Here is a 22,050-nt window from a genome sequence, read left to right as displayed (position 1 = left end):
GCCAAGAGTCAAACCAACACTCCCTACATTGGAAGGTGGAGTCTTAACCAGTGGACCACCAGGAAAGTCCTAAAGTGTAAAAGTGAAAAGTGTTAGTTGATCAGTCGTGTCCAGCTCTTTGCGATCGCACGGACTATAGCCCTCCAGGGTCCTCTGTCCATTGAATTCTTCAGGCAAGAATATTGGAGTGGGTAGCCATTCCCTTCTCCAGGGGATCGTCCCAAATCAGGGATCAAACCCAGGTCTCCCATATTGCAGGCAGATTCTTTACAGTCTAAGCCACCAGGGAAGTCCCAAGGAAAACCATTATTCTTTATGTGCCTCTAGATTTCATTCCAGGAAAAACCAGGTTTCCCAAGACTTCTCTACTGTCCAGGATAACAGAGAGGTGTACCACGTTTCAAACAATCTTGTTACTGACCTGCGGCTTGAGGTGGGGGCTGAACTGTGGCCCTCTTCCGAGGGGTCAGGGCTGGTTGGATGGGGAGGATTCCTGGGTTGGGCTGAGTCTGCCCAGCTTTAGGCCTCTGGCGGGGTGCAATTGACGTCTCTGTAGTGGGAATGGGATCTGTCAGTCTAGAAAGAAAAAGGAGGGGAAAAAAACAAAGAAGATTCTGGTTAAAGTATGGGAAAATGGAGAAGGGGTAGATGGAGTACATAATGGATTAGCTTTCATCTCCACATTTACCGAAACCACCCAGGATATTTCCCAAAGGATATTTCACAGGATGTTATGAGTTACTATGTGTTGTGGAAAAAAAAAAGCGGGCAAATAAGTTTTAATATACTGATCAAAATACACCAAGCAGATTTCTCACTAGCAGAACATTTATGTGTGAATGTGCACAGAAAACCTCAAAGAGACCGTTATATAGAACACAGTGTTTCTCAAGCATTTTTGATCTTGGGACCATTTTGCCTAATAGTTAACTAGAAGTTCCTAGAATATACTTTGGTGATAATGCAAAAAGGGGTTTAAAGTAGGTGGTTTTCAGATGCAGAGGAACTCAAAATTGATTAGCATTAGCTGTCAAAATGGTCTCTTGATAATAAAAAGCATCAACTGAGTTAATCCAATAAGGCAATTAAAAGGAACAAGTAAGTAACTCAAGATACAGGGTGTGGGGAGTCTGACAGGAACTCCATTTCTTTCAGTACACATACTGCTTTTTTTCATAGTAGTAACAATTTTTAGCTGGGCATAGGGTCACCCATAGTAAAAATCTCATTGCCCAGTCTCACATGTAATCAGGTATGGCCATGTATCTAAGTTCTGTTTATATCCCTAATGGGATATATACAGATTGTTATGGAGCAGTTTCTGGAAACTTTAAGAAACTCCGTGCATGCTCTTTGTCGCTCTTCTTTGGCTATTCCCTGATCCTACTGCTTGGAAGAGGGATGGCCACAACTGCCGTATCAGTCCATGAAGGCATGGCCATAACCATAAGGATGGTAGTGATGAGTTTAAAGCAGCCTGGGTACCTGACGGCTTTGTTGACCAGAACTCTGTACCAGCCCTGGACTACTTGCCTCCAGATGTTGTTTACTTGAGAGAGAGGAAAAAAAAAACAAAACTACCTTATATAAGCCACTGTCATTTGCACTTTCTGGAACTCACTGCCAGACCTAATCCAAATAAGTACAGAGTGTGGTTTGCTCTCTGTAATAATGCTGCCACCCAGGTGGTAGCTTCCTTTGATTCTGAGCAGTCCAGGCAGCTGGCTGCTACCTTACTCAGGTCACAGCAACTGTTCTTTGCAAACACACTTCTGGGAGTTATAGCCGAGTTGAAGGCCAAAATAAACAAGCTTCATGAATATTTCCAAAATATGTCTGGTACAGTCTCCATAAAATTCAAAATAGGAAGCCACGCAGCTGGTTCTTCCTCATGACATACCTCCAAGACGGGTCCATTCTGGACCCTGAGGCTTTTCACTAGCTTCTTGCTCTCATGCTGGGGGGAAGAACTGGTAATACAAAAGCTACCACACTGGGGGAGGCTATGATCTGGGGAAGGAATCAGGGAGGAAAATGGGGTAGGTGTTGGGAAAGAGGAGAAAGGGGTATGAAAGATCAAGTCCAGGGTGAGGGAGGTAAACAAGCTTCTGCAGAAAAACAAACGCCAGGAACTTCTGTACTGGTCTTCTAAGGGCAATATTTTTAGAATCAATGGAATCTGGAGTCAGAGAAAGCTCTACTTGAACTCTCATGCTTGTGCACAGCCGCCAATTCTTTGCAACCCACCAGGCTCCTCTGACAATGGGCCTTTTTTTCTTTTCCAGGCAAGAATGCTGGAATGGGTTGCTACCTCCTTCTCCAGCGGGTCTTCCTGACCCAGGGATTGAACCTGTGTCTCTGAGCTCCCCACTAACTAACTGTGATAAGAGGCTTGGCATTGAACCTCTTGGCCTAGGGTCCCTTATGTATACAGTAGTGTGTGTGTGTGCTAAGTTACTTCAGTTGTGTTGGACTCTTTGAGACCCCATGGACTGAAGCTTGCCAGGTCTCTCTCTCCATGGGATACTCCAGCCAAGAATACTGGGCTGATATTTCCTCCTCCAGGAATACAGTGGAGACAATAATATCTACATTACGAGGCAGATGTGAACATCAAATGTATCAACAACTGTAAAAACATTCCAGAAACTGAAGAGTGCTCAAAATGTCAGTTTGCATGGACCTCAATATGTTGTACGAAGATACAGTGTTGAGGACAGGAGGTCTGGCTCTACACTGCCCTGTCTGTGTGATCCTGGGCAAACCACTGTGTGTGCGGAGGAGAAAGAGTGAGGATGCTGGAGCTGTGGGTCCTTCACTAACCACATACTGACTGACGACCTGGGCAACTGACGTACAAGTCTCACTTTCCATATCTTCACTTGTAAAGTGAGAATAGCAACAACCTCACAGGTTTGTTTGAAGGGCAGAAGGTCACTTGACGTATGTAAAGTACCCAGTATGGTATCTGGTGTATATGATGCCTCCATGAATAGGGCTAATTTAAAAATAAAGACTGAAAGAAAAACTCACCTCTCAGTACTAGGGAGTGAATACGATCGTGGAAATGAAATCACAGCAAATTATATATTGGACAATTTAGACCCAAATCTCTTGGCTCTAAGATCTGCATATTCTTTCAGCATTACTGAGGTCATACAAACCAACAGTTTGGGCATCATGGAGTTTACAAAAGTTTGACAGTCACAGGTAGATTCGATGTTCATGTCTGCCTCATGCTATAGATATTACGCTCTCCATTTTACACAACAGAGTACTACTCAAATGTCAGCGGGTGATAGAATTCTTACAAATGATTATGCTTTAGTGGGAACGGATCTCTGTGTAGCCTCTGTACATACCATACCTGGGCCGAGTACAAGATTACCATAAGACCAAAATCAGCCCCAAAAGCAACTCCCAAAAGTGAACATGGCAGACTCACTAAGATATAAACAGACTGCAAAGTAACATCACAGAAGCAGTTAGCTAAGTTTGTTGAAAACCAGTCTTATTATTTTACTATCACATCTGGAATAGCCCCAGGCATTTTATAAATGTTCAAGAATTTTTTAAAACATAGAAGTTTAAAACATACTATTCTATTAAAATTCACATATCTCCACCTAGGGTGCTTTGTTTTTATATCATTTTATTTATTTTTGGCTGTGCTGGGTCTTCGTTGCTGCTTGGGCTTTCTCTAGCTGCGGCAAGCGTGGGCCATTCTTCATAGTGGAGCGAGGGCTTCTCATTGCACTGGCTTCTCTTGTTGTGGTTCATGGGCTCTAGGCCGTGTGGGCTTCAGTAGTTGAGGCTCGTGGGCCCAAGAGCACAGGCTCAGTAGTTGTGGGTGCATGGGCTTAGTTGCTCCAAGGATTGTGGGATCTGCCTGGACTAGGAATCGAACCCATGTCTCCTGTTGATTCTTTACCACTGAGCCACCAGGGAAGTCCCAATAGGGTGCTTTATTGATACAGTTTGTGCTAAGGTGCCTTGCCATGGAAGTGTGGTAGGAAAGTGGGATATAAACATTTTTCCAGACCACCAAGAGAACCTACCATTTGGAAGGCATGGCAGGCGCCTTGCAGACCTCCGACTACCAGGGTAAAAGACCAAGTCCCGCAGCTGAAATCCACTAGTGCTTCTGAAATCCACTGCACGCTTCCCAGAGGCTGCTCTCAGCCTTCATGTCCTAGCCACAGGGATTTTAGGGCAGGCCCATTCCTACAAGACAGGATTCCCCAATGATGCACCTTCCTTACGTTGTGTGGCAGGCAGTCCAGGTCACTTCAAACCAGTCTTCAACTCCCCACCTCTGGGTCACTCCCTCACTGCTAGGAGGCTCTCTGATGGCTCTCCTAGCGTCCTTGGCACCCTCTCTACTTTCTCTCACAGGGCATTTCCCCAAATAAAATCTTAGCTTCTTGACTCTTCTCTTGGCCGGCTTCTTAGAATATGGATTAGTTAAGATCCACAGGCTTTCTGCTCTTCACAGCTCAAATGCTTTTGACCTGTCCTTCCCCACTGTGGCTGGATGGAGCCACAGAAAGTAAGAATTCCTGGAGATTAAGGTGGTAGACCAGGCTATGCAAAGGCCAGGACATGAGTTTAGGACAGTCTTGTACTAGCAATGTTTAAGATCTGCCGTTGTCCTGTTCTGAATTCTCTGCACCTATTCCCACGCAAAGGGAACAGCCACAGGGCTCTTGATTCGCTTTCAGATGTAGATCACTGTATTTTATTGTATTCCAATTGGCAGTCCCAAAGAACAGTTTCTGCCTGGGGGAGACAGAGCTTCCTTCCCTGTTCTGTGCAGCCTCTGGCCCTGGCAGCGGAAGAATCAAGAACCACTAGGCGCCTCCCCTACTACTGTAGCAACGAGGAGTCGGGTGCTTGCTCACTCAGGCATCTCTTACCTGGCCTTTGGCTGGGTCTTCTTTGCAGCTGCCTCACTGGCTTTCACTGGTTCAGGGAGCTTTGTAGGAATGGGAGAGTTCTAGAGAATTGAAAGAAAATTTTAAAAGGATATCACAGATTTTTTTAAAAAATTGAGATATAACTGACATACATTCTATTAGTTTCAGGTATACATTATCATTGATTTGATATTTGCAAATATCACAAAATGATCACCACAATCTTTGTCTAGTTAACAACTATCATTATAAAATTTTTTTTTCTGGTGATGAGAGCTTTTAAGATTTACTCTCTCGGCAACCTTCAAACGCAATACAGTATTATTAAGTAAGTATAGTCACATGCTACACATTACATCCCCAGGACTTACTTATTTTATACCTGTAAGTCTGTCCCTTTTGAGGCCCTTCTCCTATTTTGGCCCACTTCCCAAAACTTACTTTTTAAAACAAGTTACCAATCTGAATGCTTGCAATTCTAATCCACGTTATTTAACATCATGAGTGAGAAAGTGAGACAGCAAAAGATATCATAGCGTGTTAGATTAGTGCCCAGTATCCCTTGTTTTAATCTGAAAAAACCTGAACTATGGAAAACTGGTCATGAAAGTAGCTTTTAGGAGGCACCTCCATTTCATTCATGCTTTCAGGTGTGGGGGAGGGTGATTCTGCTAGGAAATTTCTCCTCATTTCTCTCCCACCCTGCAAACATTCTTCTCCCAAGAGAAAGAGTAGCTTACTTGACTGATAAGACTGGGAGAGAAGAGGGAGCTGGCCTGGCCACCCTCCCCTCCCCTCCTTTATGAAAGAACATGTCCCTCAGGAATCAGGGACACTGCTCAGTCACACGGAGCTAATGGTAGGGACGCTGACTGGTCAAGCCACATTCTCTGACTCAGTTTTATTAGTGATGAAGCCAAAATACTGAGCTCCATCTGAATGATTCCCACATCTGATTCCAAATGTGGCAGTGAAGGACAAGTGTTATTTATCAGCACCTTCAAACCCCAGTAGTGACATCAGAAGTTCATCACTGGAGAAACTAAACTAGCAAGACAATTCCCAAGCAGAAATTATTTATTACAGCATCTATTAGTAAAATACTCAACAAAGTTGGATCATACTATGACATGAAAAATATACCAAGTCTGTCAAAAGCATGCCTGCAAGCACTGTACTCAGAAAACTGAGTGTAGAGTTTAGGATGACTATGAGCAGAAAACCTTCTGATGGCTGCAAAGCGTGTGGGGAGGGTAGAAGAAAAGCGTGTGTGTTACAGACTGGGCAGCAGCAGAAGCAAAATCAGGAAAGCTCCACTACAACGCAGGAGAAAAGGGACAACAGGCTCACGTTCCACCAAGCGCAGGGGCAAGTCCAGGGCCTTCCTTGCCTTTGGAAAGCGGCCTGCCTAATCTCCTCTAGGTAAATACAGAGGCCAGTGACTCTCGGGCAACTATGACTGCTGACAGGGTAAGGCTGGTCAATCTTCACCCAAAGTGTTTAACTCCGTTCCTACGGTGCTTGGGTGTATGTATGTGTAACTGCCTCAGTTTTATAATTAAATTCTACGGGAAAACTGGATTCTATGTATAGCAACTGCTTCATAGTTAGCTTTGTTTGAATGCCCCTTACTAGATAAAGCAAGGAATACTTACATTCATTTTAAACAGCTGACTACTACACCAGGAACACTAAAGGACAATTCAATCATGTTTACGTCCCCTAAAAAATACCTCTCACATACCTGTACATTTGGAATTGGGCATTCTTTCTTGAGTAGTTTAAATGAGAAGTAGGAAACCTGGTAAATATCCGGCCTTTTGTCAGGGTCTGGTTCCAACATATACCCTAAGATAAACATACATGAACTTGTTTAATGATACCTGAAGAGTTATTGCATTAGCTAAGAGGCATAATTTCTCTACTACCAAAATTCTGTTGTTTTAAAATTACTTCTCAGAAAAGTCAGAGGGTGCGATCAGCCCTCTTCCTCCCCTCTCAGAAAGGGAAGCTCTGACTTTCCTAAAATTTTAAATATCTGCAAGAAAATAACTTTTGAATTGTAACAAAAATACTTTAAGTTCAAGTTCTGGGCACTGCACAACAGGGACTCAAGTTCTCAGTGTGGAAGTTAACACATTCATCATCTGGTTCCTAGGAAATTCTGGCCTCCTTTTTTCATACTGTCAGCTAGACAAATGATTGTTCTTGATAATTATAACCTAAACTCAAAATTTCAAGAGTTTACTTATTATTCTTTTGTTGGAGGTATTAGCTGGTTTCTCATCTAAAAGAAACTGCAAGATAACAACACATCTCTACTTTTACCGTGACCTATAGATCATGTGTCTGTCTCCAGTCCTTTAAGCTTCTGCTCTTTCTGAAGCTGGAAAAAAAAATATTGAGAAGACACACACACACACACACATATACATACAAATAGTAATGTAAGGCAATGTATTGCTTAAGTAATCAAATGAATGGTTTGGACACTAAGTTGAGAAAAGACTGATGAGGCTGCATCCTGGTGAAGGGCTCTGCGGAAGAGGCAGGAGCTGAGCTGGTCCTTGAAGGCAGGAAAAAATGTAGTGCATCAAGGGAAACACAGAAAAAAAGAATTCCAGGTAAGAAAACAGTCTGAGAAAAAATGGACTGGGAGGAAGGCAAGAGAACACTTTGTTGTAAGGAACAGATGAGCCAAGAGGACAGGGCAGAGGTTTCCTCGTCAGAGAATAAAGGGAAATACGGTGGGGAGAAGGAAACCAGAATATGCGGGACCACTGGCAAGCATGAGGTTTAACTGAATAGGGACGTGATAGGGTGGCATTTTATAAGATTAATCTCATAGTGAGGGTGTGCTGGACAGACAGAAGGAAGGGAGAGGCTGGCCAATTTACCAGTACACGCATGAGCTGACAAGGTTGGAATGTATTATGGTGGCAGTGATGAGATCAGAGAGAATGTCATGAAAACAGGAGAAACTTCAAAGAAAGCATTAATGCTACCACTTAGGAAATGACTGACTCTCTTTTTTTCTTGCTGGCCAGATCCAAAGAAAAGGTCACATTTCAGTGATCTAGGCTTGAATGGTGACCCCCCTGACAGAAACTGAAAAGAGGGGAACCTTGCATTGGACGTGAAAGGGAATGCAGGGGGCAAGACGGAAATGTACCTTTAGACGTATGAGTTAGGGTGACAGCGGACTCTTCCAATAGTTTGTAAAGAGAAATAGATCAGAGTGTTGGAAAGATGCCATATTATACACATTCATAAAGAGTTGTTTTTCCTAATACAAATTTGTTGCACAAAAGTAAAAAAAAAATTTTTTTTAATCAAAAAATACTACCACTCTAGCAACAAATTTGGCCATTTTTTCCATATTTCTTTCCAAGCTCATTTATAAAGCTGCCATTTTAGCACAGATATAACACTTTACCCCTGAACACCATCCAACAACCATTAAATACCGTACTCCACTTCTTCAAATACTGCCTCTACTTTTGCATTAATAAACAGAAGAGATTAATTGATAAAACTAGTATAACGGAAGAGGTGGTCACTTAGAAGCTAAAACTATCTTAACTTGGGTACAATACGTATACTTTTTGAGGTACTGTTTCCTTGTTTGTATAATAGGGATAATTATATTTACTATATAGGGTTTTAAGAATTAAATGAGGTACAAGTAGGCCTTCAACAAATGTCAGACGCTCCACTCACACTGGCTTCATCTATTTTCTCCAGTGTATCTCCATTTAGGATTTAGTCTGTGATTGTTAAAATGTAGATACTGAATGTCTTGACCAAAGTAAAAATATAACAAAAATCTGTTACTTCAGCATTCCAGTACAGGGGTTTGAGTAAAGATTACTTACTCTGCCATCTGATTAATAAATTATTAGTTCATATGCTTACTATGAAGATACAAAAGAGTGTGGAATCTTAAAATCTTTTAAAACATTGAGTTTAAATGCTTCTTATTGAAATCCAGTGATGAACCTAAATGAGAGGAAAAAACTAGTTCCACTGAGGTATATAGTCTCAATTATGAATTCACTTCAGCCAATGCATTGCCATCATTTTAATTTGAGTTGCTTCCAGTTTTGCAAAGATGAATTTCTTATCACTTGATCTGAGTCAGCTGGACTCCTTTGGTACCGGAGCTTTCATACAGACTGCAAGAGAACAGAGCAATGCTCTGTAATGCTCAAAGCCCAGTAAGGATTTCTGCTTGGGTGGCTGGCCCAGGTGTGAAATCAAGTGGCAAAAAGACTCACAACTCTAACTCAACACCATCACATGATCTTTGAGCAACCAACCATTATCAATTGATTTATTTTTCCATCCAACTGATCACTCCTGGAATCTAACCCCTTTATCTTCCATTCCATTTCTAGAGATCAGAAGTAAAAATATTGAACTAGAACCTTCAAATACTTACTAATTAGGCAGTGCATGTCTTGGGAATATCGAGAGTTATCAGGAATTGTGAAGTTTCCATCACAAATTGCCACTTGACTCTCCCCAAATGGCAAAGTGAAGTAACATAATTTATACAACAAACATCCGAGAGCCTGAAAAAGTAAGAGAAGCAGAGTGCTACTAGAGGTGTATTTACCGTAACTGAAAATGGGATTACTGAGAGACACTGGCACCATCCACATTCACTAGCTGATCTAAACACTAGGCATTATTAACCTATTCGAAACTTGAATTTAGAACCCAACATCACTATTTACCTGTCATTATTTCTACCATCATTACCTAACTGTGCTTCAAAAGAGAACAAGTATTCAGCTGGTTCTGCCCTTAAGAACTAGTAACACATGTGAAGACCACCTAAGTAATGGGCAGGTGACCTGAATAACTTTCCCAGAGGTCTGAAGTCATTGTCTTTGACAGGCTTCAAGAAGCAGTGGCTGATCACCTCGAGGCAAGAATAACCCTGAGGGGTAAGTAGAATGGGATGCGGTACAGTGGCCAGTCTGGCTTCAGCACTGTCTGGATTAGGCTGGGGAGTTTACAGCCAAGACTACTGATATCTGAGATGCAGACAGGTTAGTGACACCTACCCAAATGTCTGCCTTCGTCGTGATGACCTTGCCACTATACAGGTTGACCATCTCTGGTGCGCGATAGGACAGCGTTGTGTACCTACAATCAAGAGATTCATTTTTTTGTTAAATATGTCAATGCTATAATTGAAAACCAGGGGTAGCAGAATTACTTTTTAAAGAATATATCTACTAGTACAGTCAAGTTCCCTGGGAGCACTCAGGAGTAGAGAGTACAGGACATTAGTGCAGGTGGAAGGAAGAGCTGTCCTTGGCACACACCACGCCCTCCGAGTGCCATCCTCCCACTCTAAGAGCAGGTGGATGCAGACACTAAGGCTTTAAATAAACCCTAAAAGCAACTTTCCATGGGTCCTTAAATAACAAAATTGTCTCCTATAAATCCTTATTGTCTGACACTATATTTGGCTGGTTTGTTTTTTAAAATATACAGTAATCCCCTCAGCTCAACACAGAGATGTGACGCTGGCTGGGACACTCAGGATAGAAAATGGGCCCTGGCTAGGCAGGAAGTGGGCCTGGAGGTAGATGGATCTTTGCTGATGGAATAGGGATGAGAGAACAGCTTTTCTCTCTTTTCTGGCTCAAGAAAAGAGAAGTAGAAGTTCATCTTCAAAGTGAGAGTTAGTGTTACCAAGCCTGCAATTTGTGCTGCTTGAGCCTCTGGCTTAGATGCCCATCAGGGCCTTGGACAAGAAGTCCTCCTGCCCCAGGCTGGGTTGTATGGGCGCACTCTACACTGCTGATTGTTAGCAGTAACAGTCAGCACTGCTGCCTCCAATAAATCTAACACTCTGGACAACAGGGGGAAATGGGCCCAGGTTCTTACTGGAGCAACAAATCTAAACAAGCTGTTTCTCATGGAAGTCAGTGATTCAATGTCTGTAGAGACTTTAATAGCCCTACTCACCATTAATTCCACTAAATTGCAGGTTAGTTCCTTATGAGCAGGAAAAAATATACGGCAATTTAGGGTTCAGTAAAAAGCACAACCGACTGACTGGTAATGTCACAGCTGCTGTGATCCCACTGAAAGACATCACAGTACTTCCATGGTGTGTGCACCTTTTTAAGGGCTCTGGGATAAAAATCAAAAGATCTATGTACCATAGGACCATTGGTAAAGTGCTATAAAATTCCTTCGTTTTAGTTCACTGATCAATGATTGTGAATCCCCTCCCTATCCTCCAACTAAAAATCAAACAACCCAACTGCCAATATGATGTTCTGAGATGAGGGGCAACTGACTGGCACCATTATCTTTTTCACCCTGACCCTCTCAATCATAAGCTGAAAGTAAAACTGTTGATCCTATAATGGATAAAACTCCGAGAAAGGAGGAAAGGCTTACTTCTTAATCTCATCTTCTACTGCATTGACTCCTTCCGTTTGTGGGTTCTGGAATTTGTTGGTAGCACTTCCAAAGTCACACAGGACATAGTGGCCTCGGTCATGCAAGAGAATATTCTCAACCTGAAAAACATTGTGCAACCGCCCATTCCAAGGTACCATTTAATACTGGTTTGAAAACGTGGTGTACATTACACACAGAGGTTTTATTTCTGATAATCTCATTGATGTGCATAGAAAAGTTATTCTCCTCCAAGTATATCAACAGGGGTCATTCCAAGTGAAATAAAAAGAGATGCACAGTAACAGGGGAAAATGAGGGGGGGGTGGCGGAGTGCTGAAGAGGAAATTCCACAGTGGGAAAGCAAAGAGTTCCATTTTTCTAGATTTCTAGCCATACTTCTCACCTCTGCAGAAACAGTCCCATTCATCTTTCAAAAGTGAAAGGGAAACTGTTAGTTGCTCAGTTGTGATTGACTCTTTGTGATCTCATGGACTAAAAGCCCGCCAAGCTTCTCTGTCCATGGGATTCTCCAGGCAAGAATATGGGAACGGGTAGCAATCCCCTCCTCCAGGGGATCTTCCCAACCCAGGGATTGAACCTGGGTCTCCCACATTGCAGACAGATTGTTTACTGTCTGAACCACTCTAATTCAAATGCCACTTCTTCCTTGAAGCCATCCTCAGAAAAACGTCACCCTTTCCCTACATTCCTTCAGTACTTGGTTCTTCCTGATATCAGTGATTTCATTTAGACCTTCTAAACATACATATCAATTTATTTACCATGGTAGGTAAGGATTTTCTGAATTAATAAATGTTTGCTATTATTTTAGTTATTTCTCAAAGTGATTAAAGGCCTGTGGGCAAATGCACAGTTCTCCTGTGAAAGTACCATCTTTCTACTTTTGTAGATATGTTCTCTGGGCAGTGAGTTAGGAGTTCTGGGTAGAAGGGAGCTTCCAAAGACCAGAACCTAGAGAAATTCTTAGTGTCAAAGGATTCTGCCAAAGATATAACAATTCCAAAACATGGGTACTACCGTACTCAAGATGCATTAATTTTTGGCAGAGGTGAATTGAGCTGACTGGTGTGCTGGAGGACAGACCTGGCTATGTGTGGGCAGTAAAATGGTAGCCAAAAAATCTTGTTAGGTCAATAAGTCTGTGGCCTCCATTGTCTTTTGTCTTCAGCCTTCCAAAGACTGATCACCTTTGGAAAACAAAGGTAAGAGTAGACTAGAAACTCCTTAAGGACAAGCACAGATATTTGCCATCTTCTCTACCAATGCCTAACATAGTGCTTGGAATAGAAAATGTTTGTTGAATGGAATAAACTGAAAAAGAGAAATACATATGACACTCTGTGTGTGTGAGAGAGAGAGAGGCTGTCGGAAATAAGACAGGAGCCACCAAATACCCAGGCCCTGGCTACCAGTAGTTCTTTTAAAAATATCTTGTCAATTATGATGTCTCCTGTTTCTATACTTTCTTTTAATTTTTCTAGGATTATAGATTATAAAAATGTTTATTTTATAGTCTGCATTTTATAAATATAATACCTCAAGTCTTTATTTTTATTTATTTATTTTTACCTAAAGTCTTTAAAAACTGACTCTACAGTTTATTATTCCTTATTCCAACTGAGTATCCAACTCACGATATATTATTGTGAGGGGTTTTGTCACTGTTGTTGTTGATTCGTGTTCCTCGGAATTCATCTGTGGGAAGCCTTAAGAGGCCTGAGTTTAGGGTCTATTATTCTTCCAGGAATAACATACTTATGCACCTGGGGCACTAATAACCTACAATCACTTCACAAAATTGTAGGCGCTACTGTTTTGACCTTGGGGGTTTTAGCCCCCCAGGCAGTGTGAACTATAACCATAAACTTGGGCGGATAAGCTCTTGTGGTTAAGAATTCTTAGGAGAAACTTGTTCCCCAAAGACAAGACTGAATCAGGCAAATATTTCTACCATCTACAGCTTTGTATAATGCTCATCAGTTTAATCTATTTACACAAAGTGAAACAGTCAAGCTATCCTGAACATATACTCACTTCAGGAATCTAAAATAATTCCAACAAGGCAATACTAATATTTCCAGTGGAATTTAGAGGTTTTAAAAAGAATAGCTACTATTTACTGACTGTCTCATCACTTTACATGGATTATCTCTTTCAATCCTTACAGTAACAATATAACAATAATCCTCATTATACAGACAGAGAAAGTGAGGCTCACAGTGATTAAGCAAGGAAGTGTACCTAGGCAATCCAACTCTAGGGAAGGACAGGTAATTGCCTTTCTGCCAGGATAGGAGGCAGAATAATTACCCAAAGGCCCCCATTCCCACCCTCCTACCTGGTAGGGATGACTACGCTCACCCAATGTCCTGGCTACAAGCCTAAGGACAGGGGTTTCTTAATTCTTTAAGTTCAGAAATGCCCCTATAATAGGAATCCAGTCAATGAGGAACCAAATGTCCAAACAACAGTCAGGCTGATTTGCTCAATGTCTCCTAAGGATTTTCTACAATGACTAGTTTGTCTTTTTTATTCAATTGCTCCCTCTCTGCTAGTCAACTACTAGCCATTCTTCAAGGCCTTGCTCAAGTCATAACTCCTCAGGAAAACATTCCCTGGCCACCCTACAAAAATCTACGGAACTTGCTACAGCTAGAAAGGGTTGACAAAGTGAGACCTGGCCAAACCAAGCCATGCCCACAGGTTACTTGGCCTCTTGTCTATGGCTGTTGTTTTGCTCCAACAGCAGAGTCAAGCAGTTGAGATAGAAGCTATACAGCTGACAAGCCTAAAATATTTATTCTTTGGCCCTTTGAAGAGAAATTGCCATCTCTGGTCTATAATTATATTTTGCCCATGTGTCGCTTACAATACCCAGCCCACTACTTTATACACATAAGGGACCTCTAATGCTTTATTCAGTGTCTGTCAGCAACAACCCTCCTTGCTGGCCTCTGCCACCCTACAGGGATTATGTGAAACCATGTTTCTCCTACTGGGTATGAGTAGTCCCTTCCCAAATCAGATGCTATACTTCTAATCCTGGAATATACAGTCTAGAAAATTGAAAAGCCAACTCATATCAAAACACAAACAAGGTCATTCTAGGGACCAAAATCTCTGTTGGGGAAGGGAGGAAAACTGAGTAGACAAAGGACGGAATAAAGATGATGCACAATGAGGTTTTGTTTTTGTTTTCTACCCAGACCTTAAAAACTTGGTTTGTATTTCTGGTTAGTTTCACTGATAGAACTCAGGAATTATGCTATATTTAACCTGGTCCCCACCCTGCCTTCCTCCCTCCCACAAAGATACCACTGTACAGACCTATATTCATGGGAAAACCAGAAGAAATTAAGGGTGTGTTCAAAAACAGACAAGAGAGCCAGAGATATCAATGGAGTGAAAGCCTGAGAAATATCAGAGAACTATCGATGCAGATGAGAACAGTAATCCCTGCTTTGGCCACCGTGAAATTCTGTGGGGAGGATCAAGTGAGATTAGGGAGGTGAAATCGCCTGGCAGCAGCCACAGCTCCGCCCCCTCGCCGTCTGTCCCTGTGACCTGTGACACCAGTGACAACCTCCAAGCTCAGGCGGCTGCTACCCTCCATCAGCGCCAGCACTGTCACTAACAAAACACTTAGCCGAGAGCACAATGTGTGGCAACCACATTGGACTTGGGGTTCAGAAGACTCGGGGACTATTTTAGATGTTTGGCCTTGAATAAACCTTTAAACCTCTTCGGGCAGGTTTCTTATGTGTAACGTAAAGCTGGTAATAATTCTATTACTGTTCTTATGAAACAAGGGAGAAGGACCATGCAGGCACACTGCAAGTCTCCCTGCACACATGGAAGATTGTTCCTTTAGTATAGAAATACATGTGAACTCCTACTACCGCCTATTATGTGCCAAGTGCTTTCCTAAGTTCCACAAGTAAGGCTGTGACTGGAGCTTAGGGTCCAGCTGATGATTAAAAAAAAAAAAGTGTAACTGCCTGGTACTGATAAATATTGTAGAAAAAAAACCCAGCAGGTTAAATATATGTCAGTTAAGACGGATGCCACTGTAAACAGCACATTCAGGAAAGGTCACTTTGGTGAGGGGCACCACCACGAACAATCTGGGGGATGAGCATTCTCACTAGAGGCCGGCCAGCATGAAGGCACGGTGGTGAGAGCACCTGTAGGGAGACTGAAGGAGACTGAAGCAGATACAGGCCTCTGTGGCTGGGGCAGCACCGTCCTGGGGACTGGAAAACTAAAAACATGGGACCGGACATACTATGGGCTAGCACTCTCATGAATGAGGAGACGAGATAATGCTGGGCCTTGGAGAAAGTGCAAGATGCAGGATAAGTGGAACCGAAACAGGAAGGCATGGGGGGAGGAGAGTAATAAAACGGTGTCAGCAACTAGCAGCACTTAATATGTGGGGTCCAACCCTGCCCCACGTATTTCATGACATTCTTCCAAGGCCTCACTGACCTACTCGACATGTGAGAGAACGGAGTGCAGGCAGAGGTCACAAGGCTGTGAGGGCAAGATTTGGGCTCAAGCTGCCAAAAGGAGATGATGAGGGCAGGTATGACTCTCCAAGAGTGAGATGACCAGGGCCGAGAGGGATTCAATGAGGAAGGTCGACAACCAACTGGAGGTTCATACACCAGCTTCTGGAAGCTTCAGGGATCCTACGTCGTGACTTTGTTTTGGGCCAGGTCCTTGAGGAAGTCAGGTGAACGCTGGTTACCTTCGCTCACAACCTCCCATCTAGAAGCTTGTTGAGCATTTAAGCTACTGACCTTATTCCACAATCAGCCTGAGAGGATTATTAAAGCTGTCACTCCCGAACTCTGCTTAGAGCTAAAACGTCTAGAAAGCCACCTCCTTCTGACCTCTTCATCTTGATATTATCCCAAACAAACAGCACCCAGGCATCTCAGCCACAGAGTGTATTACCACTGGAAACTGGAGCACTAGGTGAATGCAGGTTTTCCAACCTGTGATTCTAAAAACAGGACAAGAATCTTCATCCTACCGTACTTCATGAGATCCAAAATCTCTTTCCTGACAGATGAGGAGACATTCATGACTTTTTCAACCTAGAATGTACTTACTAAGTCTTAACCCTTTTATCCCCTTTCTTAAATGCTTGGGCAAACAGCATGGTAAAATATAGCAAAAACCAAACAAACAGAAACCACACCGAGGGTCAAAAACCTTGGCCTTTGTTCTGGTTTGATCAATGAGTTTGCTTGTGCAGGTCACAGCCTTTCTGAGCAGAGGATTCCCTGTTGGTAAAAGGAAAGCACTGACTTATGTGACCTTCCCAGGAACATAATTCTACTATTTGCAATAAAGATCTCTATCAGTCCTCAGATAGATAATTTAAAAAAAGGGAAGAAATAATGAAAATGTAAAAATAATGTATTTAAGGAGAAACATTCAGTAAAGACTAGAACTTCTGTTTTGGTTATTCTTCAGAACATACGCTGCTTAAGGACAGGGACTGCTGTCAGCTTATTTCCTCTCTGGAATTTGAAAGAAAGACCACACACGTGGTGGGCAGGGCAAGAGGGGCCTTCTCAGTTCCCCACAGGGTGGCACTGGCTCAGCACGGGGGTCCACAGCTGGCCTGGTCTGTGCTCCTTCCTGTGTCCCACGGACTTATTCCCAAGGGTGCCTCCTCCTCATGTGGAAACTCGGGTCACACAGAAGCAAGAGAGACCGGCCATGGGCACGTTCTCTGACCAAGAGGAGAACAAAGAACTTCTTGGCTCTGGCCACTGCTAGGACCTTGCTGGCTGGTACCAGCCATGATAGGGAGCACAGAGTGGCTGAGGCCTTGTGACACAATGACAGAGCCAGGGCAACAGGAGGTCCAGGGGACTTCTCACTCCTGCCTAGCAAGCTGGCACGCAGCAGGCAGATGTGACTGCCTGCCAAGCACACAGTAGTAGAAATCAACAGAATCTAACAGGACAGCAAAAGCGTCTAGATGGCACCTAGATTTGGGGAGTTTGGGAAAGCATTATTAAAAAAACACAAAAAAACAGGTAGGAGTCAATGACTAAAATCAACAGCAACAAGGCTACTCTAGACCAATCACAGGGGCCCCTATGTACATTTTGTTTCCAAGATCAAGGAGAAGAGGAAACAAAGTCTCCTGAACCACAAGGGGCAAACCAGCGGCATACCTGGTAGTCTTCAATACTGACTTAACGCAATTACTGCGTTCCTAGACCGGGGTGATGGGTGACAGAGAGGCGAGGGCCAGGGCCTAAGGCAGGCTGGGAAGACAGTGAAGCAGCCACTCACTCATGGCCCGGCCTCACCCTCAGAGTCCAGTGTGCTCCCAGGTCCTCTGCTGAGACATCTCACAGGCTGCTCAGAGCAATGAGGAAAGAGTTTGGGCTCTGGCTGCTTGAGACCAAGCACCTACCGTGTCCCCAGGCAAGATGCTGAACTCTGCCTCAGGTTCCCGTCATGGGTGACCTTCTCCGCCACCTCACAGCAGCACCATGGGACACTCATATGCTGGCCACACAGAAATTGGGCAGGCGCTATCTATGGGTGTGAAGTGATGATGATTTAGGCCTTGTTTAGTCCAATAAATGTTGGAAAAGTGACAATGAGGGAAGACTGTTTAAAAACGTACCAGTAGCACTCTCTAAAACAAGGCTCTGTAGCCCTCTTGGCCCCTTCCTTGCTCTCACCTTCCTGGATGTCTGCTCAGAAATTTCTGAACCAAGGATGAGCCTGCGCACTGACTCGCATGTGGTCCTTTAGCCCCACCCAGGCCCTAACAAGGCTGGTGCTGTTGTCTCTGCTGCACAGACGAGAAAGCTGAGGCTCTGAGGCCAAGTGATGGGAGGAACAACCCAGGAACCTGAGCGTCCAGGAGAACACGAGGTCAGCGAAGAGTCACAAAGGAGTCAAGGACCAGAGGGAGGAGAGGAAAATGGGGATAGAAACGGGAGGAGGACAAGTCAGAGATGGAAACACGTCCTGTGCATCTGGAAATATGAAGGATGCTTATTACTCACAGAGCTTACAGCTCGGTCAGTACCAGTTACACAGCTACAGAACCAGAGTTCTCATACGAAATCGAACCCCATCTGACATGGAGGGGTGGAATGGGACTCTGGAGGGACCTGAGCTCATATAGGTCACAGAAGTAGTGCTGATACAGCCAGGCCATACTTCTCCAGCCCTTTTCTTGGCCCCTTCCAAACGCTTCTTTAAGACAAGTGGCAGGGACAAGGATCAGGTCCTAAAATGTTGGTACCACTGCTTATTTTGAAATATACACTAACAGGCCCAATAATTTCACTCAATGTTAAGACAACTAGGAAAAAGTGTCATCACCTGAAACTAACATAACACTGTAAATCAAGTGTATTAAAAAAAAAAAGGAGTGTCATTACATTCTTAGAGCAGTGGCCTACAGTCACTCTGGCCTGCTCTGTAACTAGCCAGGTACCAGGCCCTCACCCACCTCCTCATCTTCAAACACCTTCTTGTTCCCTCCCCTCCGCAATCCTTAGGCCCTGCTCTCTGCCTGAAATACTCTTCAGCCTCTCTGTGATCACCCATATCCCACCAGTCCTTCAAAATTCAACTTTTCCAGAAGACCCCAATCACCACTGCCAGATCTCATTATCCAACCACATACTAAGAGACTTGAGTCTCTTCACTTTGTTCTATAGAGTTTTGTATTTCACTTCTTTAAGTTTCAGTTCCAAATATTTTACTTATATGCTCTCACCAATGCTTTTACATTATGAGCATGGGGACCATGTTGTATCTGCACTGTCCCCACAGAATTATGTTTTGTATGATGTGAGGCTCACAATATTCATGGATGTATACTTGTTCTGCTCAGAAAAGGGGCTGACTGTGAGCTGAGGTGCACTGGAGAAGGCTGTCTTAGGCATTTGGAGACTTTGCATTCAATAGGACATAAAAATAAAATAGGGCAAAAACGTGTTAGTGTGAAGAAATTGGAACCCTGTAAGTTGCTGGCAGGATATAAAATAGTGCAGTTCCTTTGGAAAATAGGCTGGCAGCTCCTCAAAAAGTTAGAGTATCCATATGACCCAGCAATTCCTCTCCAAGATGTGTACCCAAAAGAACTGAAACTATACGCTCATGTGAAACCTAGTACGTGAATGTTCACAACAGCCTGAGTCATAATAGCTATAGCAGAAGCAACTCAGATGTCCACTAACTGAGGAATTAACAAAATGTGGTATGTCCGCACAATGGGATGTTGTCACAAAAAGAATGCAGTACTGATATATGCTACAGTATACATGAACCTTGAAAACACTTCTTGTGAAAGAGGTCACATACCATACAAGCCCATTTAGATGAAATGTCTGGAATAAGCAATAGAAAGTAGACTGGTGGCTGGCAGGGCTAAGGGAAGAATGAGAAATGACCCCTAATGGGTACAGGCTTTTGGGGGTGGTGGTGATGAAATTTTTGATGAAGTTTTTGGGGGTGGTGGTGAGAGGAGATGAAATTTTCTGGAATTAGACAATGGTAATGGTTGTACACCCTTGTAAATATACTAAAACCCACCAACGTGTACATTCTAAAGGAGTAAATTCTATGGTATGTGAATTATACCTAATTAAAACAAACTAAAAAACATCCTCATAACAGAAAAGCTAGTATGCTATTGTGATCCTCAAACTTTAAAATATGCAAAAACCACCTGGGGTGCCTAAGATAAAAATTCCCAGGCTTCCCTGGTACCATCACAAACACTGTGGCCCAAAAGATTCATGGTAGGGGACGCTGATGTAAATATTAGCCATGAAGCATGTTTCACGTAAGTATAATCAAAAGAAATTGCAATTTAGAATCAGAAGAGCTGGATTCAAATTCTGGTACTGCTCCTTCCTAGTTATATGACCTTAGTTAAGTCACATAACCTCTCTGCTCCTAAGTTTCACTGACCGTAAAATGTTAACAAGAAAGTGTCTCACCCAAGAGACGGTGCGCATGCAGTGTCTTACAGAGTACACGGCACACAGTCAGTGCTCCAGAGATGCTAGTGAACCCTGACCAGGTGCCAATTCCAGTCAACGAACATCATCAAGTGATTACAGTCTGAAAGGTCCAGTGTAAGGGAATAGTAATTAGCAGGACAAAATTTTTTAATTATCAATTAATGGATTTTACAAAATATAAAACAGACTTTAAAGACTAGGCACTGCTGTTTACAAACTTTAAATTAGCATATTACTCTTCATGACCCTAAAACAGTGAATTTTGGAGTTTATTGGGAAAAACAACAAAGATGTGTTCAGGCATTTGATGATTATAAAGAACTTCTGAAAGCTACTTAACAATAAAACTGATACTGTATTGTACTATGTGAGCATCCATGCTAAGCTGCTTCAGTTGGGTCTGGCTCTTTGTCACGCTATGGACCGTAGCCCCTCAGGCTCCTCTCTCCATGGGATTCTCTAGGCAAGAGTACTGAAGTGGGTTGCCATGTCCTCCTCCAGGGGATCTTCCTCACCCAGGGATCCAACTTGCATCTCTTATGTCTCCTGCATTGGCAGGTGGGTTCTTTACCACTAGTACCACTTGGGAAGCTGTATTATACTGTACTGTTCTGCTATTTATTTTTTCCTCTGTGCTTTCTCTCCCCAAGCAGAATGTAAACTCATAATTTGGTACCAAGCCTGACGCTTTTCCCATACCCCCATAACATTTACCCCACTCCTGGAGCAGGTAGAAAATACTCTGCAAGAAAGCTTCAGGGTGATCTGTTACCTTCAAGTCACGGTGGATAATAGGAGTTTTGCACTGATGCAGGCGGGCGACAGCTTCACAGGTGTCACAAAATATCTGGAGTACTTCATTTTCTGTAAAACCTGTTTGCAGGCGCTGGTTCATCAGGTTGACCACTTGGCCTCCTGAAAGGGGTGCAGAGCAGAGGAAAGGAAATAAACATTCAGCCCCTTCACTTATTCAAGAGAATGAATGGCTGTCCACAGAGGAGCAACCTGGATTCGGCTAATTACTGGCTGAGCAAGGATTAAACCCCAGTATCTTGATTCCCAGCCTGCGACCTGTTTTCTACTGCTTCAAAACAGTTTCTTCATTTTATAAAGCAGCTCAGATGTTAACTGCCCTCATTCTGTCTTCAAGATTAGCAGCAGAACTGACAACATGGTCCTGGCTCTGGTTGCCTGGTTATACTGTCCCTGTTGTGCATCAGATGGGGCCACAGGTTCAACTTGCTGTATCTTTTAGTAAGAATCAGATTGCACAATAGACCCCAGGAGGAGGAATAAGACAGTTTGATAGCCTGTATTTTAGGAACAGCTTGGTCTCTCTGGCTTTACTGCCTGCTGCCTGATCTGTAGAAATGCCACATCAACACTTAATCCCTAGGACTGAAAGACTGATGACCTCGCTTAGAAAAGTACCCAGCTCCCTGGATTCTCCTACTGCCTCTTCTGTGAACATTTAACTGTCCAAAAAGGAATGGCCAGGAGGAAACAATGCAGTACTATTTTATAAAGTTAGGCTAACAGCTGTTACAGTACAGGCTGGAATAATTGGTTACCATCATGTTTTTAGGATTAGCAACATATTTAATTTATGGACAGTGTCTTGAAAGGCAAGGAAAATGTTAGTGGAACCAAGGATGATTACAAAA

At 43.1% G+C, this 22,050-nt stretch overlaps 1 protein-coding gene across 23 annotated transcripts in view; it reads right to left on the bottom strand.

Moving 5' to 3' along the window:
* The window catches only part of AAK1 (AP2 associated kinase 1), a 171,253-nt gene that overhangs the window by 55,295 nt on the left and 93,908 nt on the right, over positions 1-22,050 (bottom strand). For all 23 annotated transcript variants that reach the window (XM_027966663.2, XM_060412006.1, XM_060412009.1 and 20 more), the window contains exons 5-11: positions 21,159-21,301; positions 11,343-11,464; positions 9,989-10,070; positions 9,358-9,490; positions 6,661-6,764; positions 4,917-4,996; positions 422-576 (exon numbers count right to left, since the gene is read on the bottom strand). In XM_027966663.2, the coding sequence (XP_027822464.1) occupies positions 422-576; positions 4,917-4,996; positions 6,661-6,764; positions 9,358-9,490; positions 9,989-10,070; positions 11,343-11,464; positions 21,159-21,301 (819 nt within the window). The remainder of the gene's footprint in view (positions 1-421; positions 577-4,916; positions 4,997-6,660; positions 6,765-9,357; positions 9,491-9,988; positions 10,071-11,342; positions 11,465-21,158; positions 21,302-22,050) is intronic.

Source organism: Ovis aries, chromosome 3 (genome assembly GCF_016772045.2).
Source record: "Ovis aries strain OAR_USU_Benz2616 breed Rambouillet chromosome 3, ARS-UI_Ramb_v3.0, whole genome shotgun sequence".
NCBI classification, from domain to species: Eukaryota; Metazoa; Chordata; class Mammalia; order Artiodactyla; family Bovidae; genus Ovis; species Ovis aries.
This window is presented reverse-complemented; position numbering and strand designations above follow the sequence as displayed.